The sequence below is a fragment of the Zonotrichia albicollis genome, chromosome 22 (assembly GCF_047830755.1).
Source record: "Zonotrichia albicollis isolate bZonAlb1 chromosome 22, bZonAlb1.hap1, whole genome shotgun sequence".
Taxonomy (NCBI): domain Eukaryota; kingdom Metazoa; phylum Chordata; class Aves; order Passeriformes; family Passerellidae; genus Zonotrichia; species Zonotrichia albicollis.
In genome coordinates this window covers 1,501,796-1,508,974 of record NC_133840.1, presented here as the reverse complement: position 1 = coordinate 1,508,974, position 7,179 = coordinate 1,501,796, and the positions used below count along the sequence as shown (strand labels likewise).

Genomic DNA, 7,179 nt, shown 5'->3' with positions numbered 1-7,179 from the left:
GCCCCGGACTGTGCGCTGCGAGCCCCGGTAACGGAAGCACGGCGAAGTCAGCGGCGGATCCGCCGTGCCCTCGGCGGTCGGGTGGCCCCGGGCCCGCCGCCCCCTCCCCACCGGGGCTGCCCCGCCGGAGCGTCCCGGGCCCGGTCCCGGCCCCGCCGCAGCGCTGCTCCCGGGGAAAGCGGCCCGGCCCGGGGCTCTGCTGCGCCCCGCGCCCTCGGGGAAGCCACGGCAAGGCGGGATCTCGTTTGTGGCCCGTGCCAGCGAGGCGCTCTCCGGCCGGGTCTGTCTAACGGATCCGTGACCCCGCGGGGGTGCCAGACCCCACCGAGCGGCCGCGGCTCCTCGTGCGCGCCGTGCCCGCGTCCGTGCCCCGTCACACACCTACCGCAGATCGCGCTCGGGGGCCGGGCCGGGCCGGGCCGGCCGTCGGTGTGTCTGTCGGTGTGTCAGTGTGTCTGTCGGTGTGTCGGTCGGTCGCTCGGCGGGCCGGCGGGCGGAGGCGGCGGTGGCGCCCCGGCGGCTCTATAAAGGGGCGCGGACGCCCCGTCCGGCGGCGGCGCGGCGGGCGCGGGGGGGCGGCGCTGGCGGCGCGGATTGGCCGCGGCGGGCGCTGACGTGGGCGCGCGGTCCATAAGGCTGCGGCGGCGGCGGCGCCGGGACCATGCAGAGCCCCTGCGCGGCCGGACGGCGGGGCCGCCCCTCTGCCCCGCGCCCTCCGCCCGGCCCGGCCCGCCCGGGCCCTGCGCTCCGCCAGCGCCGCGCCATGCCACGCCGGGGACACGGGCGGCCGCCGCGGGTAGCGATGCGCGCGGGTAGGTAGGACGGACGGACGGACGGACGGACAGACAGACAGAGCCGGGCGCGACGGTGCCGCCGAGACGTCGAGGGAGAGAGAACGAGAAGAGAGAGAGAGAGAGAGAAGGAGAGCGAGCGGCGGAGCGAGGAGCGGCGGAGCGTGTCCCCGTCCCCGCGTGTCCCTGTCCCCGCGTCAGGACGCGCAGGGCGATGTCGCCGCGGCAGCAGCCACAGCCCGTGTGACCGCCACCGCCTCTCCATGCCCCGGCTCGTTATTTATTATTATTATTATTATTGTTGTTGTTGTTATATTTTTTCCTCCTTTGATTTCTCATTGGGAAAAGCACTTTGACTCCTGACTGCTCTACCTCAGACCTTAGAAAAACTCATCACGCTCGCTTTTTGGCGGTTTTATTTTTAATTTTTTTAATTTTTATTTTTTTCTGAGCGCCGATCTTTATAGCCGTAATTGTTTTATTGTTACTATTATTACTACTATTATTATTATTATTATTATTATCCGTGTGGTTGGTAGCGGCCGGGATCCTGCGGCTGTGTCGAAGCGCTGGGCAGTGGGGGGTTCTCCTGTGTACCCCTTCTAGGACACTCGAACGAAGATTTTTCTTCTTCCTCCCTTTCTTTTTATCCTTCTTCACTTCTCCAAGGCTTTTAAAAGATACGTACACAAAAAACAAGAAAAAAAAAACAAAAAGAAAGAAAAAAAAAAACAAAACAAAAACCAAACCTTCGCCGGTGTTGTCGTCTTTCTAAAAAAAAAAGAATTGTTTTTATTTATTTTTTTCCTTGATACCTGGGAAACCGCTGCCCCCCTCAGAACTAACCAAAGACAATGGTTCACTGTGCAGGCTGCAAAAGGCCGATCTTGGACCGGTTTTTGTTGAATGTACTGGACAGGGCTTGGCATGTGAAGTGTGTTCAGTGCTGTGAATGTAAATGCAATTTGACAGAGAAATGCTTTTCGCGAGAAGGCAAGCTTTACTGCAAAAACGACTTCTTTCGGTGAGTACCGGCCTCAGTCTGCCCCCGCCGCTCCTCTCCGTTCGTTATTCACCTCCATTTTTTCCCGTTATTTTTGTTGTTTCCCCCGTTGTCAGCGGGACCCACGAGCGCCTCTTCCCTCCCCGTGCCACGCGAGCGTCTCAAACCACGGCGGCTTCTCCGGGGGTCCCGGGGCAGGGACGGGCGGGGGTCGGGCCCGTTGATGTCGCCGCTCTCCCGTTCCCCGGCCGAGCTCGAGTTGCCCAAAGTTGCCTCCGAACTATCGAGTGGCGCTGCGGGCCGGGCCGGGCCGTGGGAGCGCGGGCACCGTGTCGGGCCCGGTGCGGCGGAGCGGGGCTGGCCCGGCCGTGAGCCCGGCGCTGTTCCCGGTGCGGCGGAGCGGGGCTGGCCCGGCCGTGAGCCCAGAGCTGTTCCCGGTGCCACCGGCGGGGAAGGCGCGGTGCGGGCGCTCCGCGGGCCCAGCGCATCCCGGGCACCGGAGCCAGACCGGCCCGAGGGCAGCGACCCTCTGCCGGTGCATGGATGGATGGATGGATGGAGAGGGAAGCGGTGACCGACGCTCACTCGCCGCCGCTCTCCCCGCGCATTCCGGCATCAATCCGGGCTCGGAGTGGCCGCCGGTACCGCTGCCCGCCGGGCCCCGCCGCCGCACACCGGCGGTAAGGGCAAGGACCGGCTCAGGGCCGGGGAGGCCGCGGAGCCCCAGCCGTACACCGGCAGAACGCGGCTCCGAGCCCGCCGCCGCTTCTCCCTGGGCACGGGGATGGGCACTGCTCCGAGCTCCATCGCTTCATCTCGGGAACGGGCCCGGCACCGCTCCGGTCCCTGTTCCCAGAGCCCTGCGGGGCTGAGCGGGGCAGGGAGGCCTCCGGCTCCGGCCCCGCCATCCCCCGGCTCTCCCCGCCGGCCCTGCCCGCACCGGCGGCTCCTCCGGCCGGAGCGCCGGTACCGACACACGGAACGTGTGGGATTCCTGCGGGCTGTTTGTCACACAGAACGTGTGGCATTCCCGCGGGCTGTTGGTCAGAGCGCCCTTCGTGCGGGTGTCGGGGCGCGGGGACACCCGGGCAGCGCGGCCCCGGCGTTCGGCGATCCCGAGCGCTGCCCAGGTCGGGTTTGATTTTTGTTTTGAGAAGCGGCGATATCGGGGAGGGAGAGCGCTCTGCAGGGATGCCGTATTTGGTTTAACGCCGGCTCCCGTGGCCGAGCGGGGTGTGCGGAGGCCGCGGTCGGGCCCCGTTCCCGGGCGCTGCTGACGCTGCCGCCTCTCCCCGCAGGTGTTTCGGGACCAAGTGCGCGGGCTGTGCCCAGGGCATCTCCCCCAGCGACCTGGTCCGCAGGGCGCGGAGCAAAGTGTTCCACTTGAACTGTTTTACGTGTATGATGTGTAACAAGCAACTCTCCACCGGCGAGGAGCTCTACATCATAGACGAGAACAAGTTTGTCTGCAAAGAAGATTACCTAAATAACAGCAATACTGCCAAAGAAAACAGCCTGCATTCAGGTGAGGAGCGCGGCCGGGGCGATGAGGGCGGGGATGCGCTCAGCGCCGGCTGCTCCTTGGGGTGAGACGCTCTTCTCCTTCTTCCTTCTCTTCTTTCTTCTCTCTTCTCCTTTCTCTCTTATCCCTTGTCTTCCTCCTCTCTTTTCTCCCTTCACTCTCCTACCCCTTTCTTTTCCTCTCCTTCTTGTCTCCCTTCTTTTTTATCTTCTTCTTCTTCTTCCCTTTTTCGTTTCCCTCCTTTCCCTCTCCCCGGTCCTGCCGCGGCCCGTCTCTCGCGGTCGGTGTTTCCCCCGGCTGAGCGTGACCCGGGTTTGTTCTCCCCAGCCACCACCGGCAGTGACCCCAGCCTGTCCCCCGACTCTCAAGACCCCTCCCAGGACGACGCCAAGGACTCGGAAAGCGCCAACGTGTCCGACAAGGAGACGGGGAGCAACGAAAACGACGACCAGAACCTGGGGGCCAAGCGGCGGGGACCGCGCACCACCATCAAAGCCAAACAGCTAGAGACTCTGAAAGCCGCCTTCGCGGCCACCCCAAAACCCACGCGGCACATCAGGGAGCAGCTGGCGCAGGAGACCGGCCTCAACATGCGGGTCATCCAGGTACCGCGGCCTCCGGGCCCCGGGCACGGCTCCGGGGGATGCGGGGGCGAGGAGGGGCCGGTGCCCGGCACCCTCCGCACTGCGGGGAGCGGGGGAGCCCCGCCGGCCTCTGAAATCGTTATTACCGGGGCTTCCCGGGGCTTCCTGGTGCCGGTCGGCGGGGACGGAGCAGCGGGTTTATTCGCAGAAATCCTAAAGAAGCTGCAAACAGTATCGAAATTAATAACCAGAAATGTGAGGGGTTAATGGGTAAATAAGGATGACAACGCGCTGGAATTATTAAAAGGTTTATAAACCCGCAGCGCTGGGGTAATGGGGGGTTAAAGGACCATTAAAGACGAGGTTAGATTGGAGAGGCTCAGTGTGAGGGTAATTAGCAGTAATCTTGGCAGGGTAATAAGAATTAACTCAATCATTCTTGACCCGCAGTCGGTGGGGAGCGGGGCCGCCGTCACGCGTGGGTTCGGCCGCGCTTGGAGCCGGTTCGGCGCGCTCCGGGCACAGACCGGGAAAGGGAAAAGCGCAGCCCGGGATGGGGATTGGGATGGGAGCTGAAGGGAGGGGAGAGCGCGGTCCCTCCCGGGAGCGGGACCCGCGGCTCCCGTGACCGGCGCCTGTCCCGCCCCGCCAGGTGTGGTTCCAGAACCGGCGCTCCAAGGAGCGGCGGATGAAGCAGCTGAGCGCGCTGGGCGCCCGGCGACACGCGTTCTTCCGCAGCCCGCGCAGGATGCGGCCGCTCGTGGACCGGCTGGAGCCCGGCGAGCTCATCCCCAACGGGCCCTTCTCCTTCTACGGAGGTGGGTACGGCTCCCCCGCGCTGCCTCTCCCGTGCCGGGCTCTGCCCGGTTTCGCCCGGTTCCGCCGCCCATCGCGGGGCTCCCGGCGGCCGTGGCCGTGCTGCCGGCGGGATCCCGGCGCTCTCCCGCTGTTCCCCGGTGTTTTCGGTGTCCCCGCTGCTCGGCGGGAAGGGGCAGCCCTGCCAGCCCGGTCACGCGTTCCCCTGGGGTTCGTGGGTGACACCCCGAGCGCGCCCGCGCCGTCCCCGCTCGGTACCTGCCCGCCTGTTACCGTCCGTCTGTCTCTCTTTGTCCGCCAGATTATCAGAGCGAGTATTACGGCCCTGGAAGCAATTACGATTTCTTCCCGCAAGGACCGCCCTCGTCCCAAGCGCAGACCCCCGTGGATCTCCCGTTCGTGCCCTCCTCGGGGCCGTCAGGGACCCCGCTGGGGGCCATGGACCACCCCCTGCCCGGACACCACCCCTCGAGTGAGGCTCAGCGCTTCACCGACATCATGTCGCACCCCCCGGGGGACTCGCCCAGCCCCGAACCCAACCTGCCCGGCTCCTTGCACTCCATGTCCGCGGAAGTTTTTGGCCCCAGCCCCCCATTTTCGTCGATATCCGTCAACGGTGGTGCTAACTACGGCAATCACTTGTCCCACCCTCCAGAGATGAACGAAGCGGCTGTGTGGTAGCTTTAAACGAACTGGGTCTAAGTAAGTGATGATCATCTAGTCTGCTTATTGTTATGGTGTACAGAAATGAATTCATATAACATCTCTCCCGCCCTAGGACAATTTTACCTTGGGAACGAACTGAATCCAATCGCTCCAAGGCAAGCTTTGCTCTAGACCAGGACAATCTCCATGTTATGGTTGTATCAAACAAGCAAGGGGACTTTTTTGTACCATTGACAAAGAAACTGGGGAAGCTGTACAGTAACAGTGCTGCCATTCCGTAGGATGGCTAAGTTTGATTACCCTGTTGGATGTCATCCTAAGAGCCACAATCCTTAGAAACTTCTCGTTTAAAAAAAAAAAAATTAAAAATAATTGAATGAAGGAGAGGTCAAAGAAAAGGGGAAAAAAGCTTCAAGAACTCTCTATAGCGTTCCTGGTTAAGGATGGTTCTGGCATTATGAATCTGTTTGTTCATTTTTGTCTCTCAGAAAGTTCGACAACAAGAAACTCTTTTTAGCTTCAGCCATTTCAGCCTGCTGACGATCAGGTGGGACAACTTTTCCTTTTTCCTTTCTTTTTTTTCTTTTCTGTTTTGTTTCGGTAGTTTTGGTTTGGTTTTGGTTGTGTTTTTTTTTTTTTTCCAAAAATAGCAAATACTAAATGTTAAGCCCTCAGCACCAACTCTTCTACCTTCACAAAGCTACACGTACAAAACCTCCTCATCATAGCAAAGGTCACCACCCAGACCTCTAACGAAAATGACTTGAAAAAACAAACAAACAAAAAGTATTCTACCTTCACAGAGAGAGAAAAGCTAAACAAAAAGACTCTATTGAACTAAAAACAGTCAACTGTTTACGTCTAATGTTAAATTCAGGAGCTCAATGTTTTACTAACAAATCCTGTTTTAGAAAAACCTCTTGTTCAAAAGCAAAAGATTTTGAGCAGCCAACCAAAATAGTTCATTTTCTTTTCTGTAGATGTTCTAACAGATTGCAGGGCTTGTGGTTCACTGTGCTAGTTTGTAAAAGGTGTTGTTTACAGAAGGCAAAGAAAAAAAAAACCCACAAAACCCAGACAGTTGCCAAATAAAGTAAATATATAGCACAAATACTGTAAGGTGCTTTGCACCAGCAACCCGAGAAGGTGTTTAAAAGTGTTACAAGGTTAAAAAGAAAAAAAAAATAGACAAACATCTTTGCTAATTTTTAGTCCTGTTGAACATTCATGGAATTGTTAATATGACTTATATAGACCCACACAGGTTTTATTTTTGTGTCTTTAAAATAAAAGTCCAAAATATTTAAATTTTATGGTCAAATATGCAGTCAACAGCTGCTACTTTTTTCTTTATATATTAAATTTCTCATATGTCTTTTATTGTTCTAATGAACCTAAGCTTGTGTGACCTCCAGTGCATATTAGACCATTCACTGTATGAAAGAAAACATGTTGGATAAAATTTGTGCGTTTTTAATAAAATTAGAAAATCTGATGTTTAGATAACTCGTGTTTCATTTGATGTTTTAAGCAATTTTTGGAAATTGATTCTCTGGAGTCAAATAGCCCTGAGAAGGGAAGATCCACGCTGCTGCTGATGCTGGCAGCTCTTTGGCTCTGGGGGAAGCCTCAGCCCTGGTGTCGATGCACACAGCGGCCACAGGCAGCTCCAGCCTTTCTTTCCATCTCCAGGCTCAGCTGTTGAAGTCCAAATATCCTCTTCCACAGCATTTTAAATTTTAAAATTCAGAAATGATCAAATTATTCAATATCTTCAGTTATTTTCACTCTGTGCTA

At 57.9% G+C, this 7,179-nt stretch overlaps 1 protein-coding gene across 1 annotated transcript; it reads left to right on the top strand.

Annotated features, from left to right (window-relative positions):
• Nucleotides 1-828: 828 nt before the first annotated feature.
• Nucleotides 829-6,593, top strand: LHX1 (LIM homeobox 1). The gene is made up of 5 exons (XM_074556849.1): nucleotides 829-1,815; nucleotides 3,093-3,319; nucleotides 3,644-3,921; nucleotides 4,553-4,718; nucleotides 5,018-6,593. The coding sequence occupies exons 1-5, from the start codon at nucleotides 1,646-1,648 to the stop codon at nucleotides 5,395-5,397; spliced, it is 1,221 nt and encodes a 406-aa protein (XP_074412950.1). The 5' UTR covers nucleotides 829-1,645; the 3' UTR covers nucleotides 5,398-6,593.
• The last annotated feature ends 586 nt before the right edge of the window (nucleotides 6,594-7,179 follow it).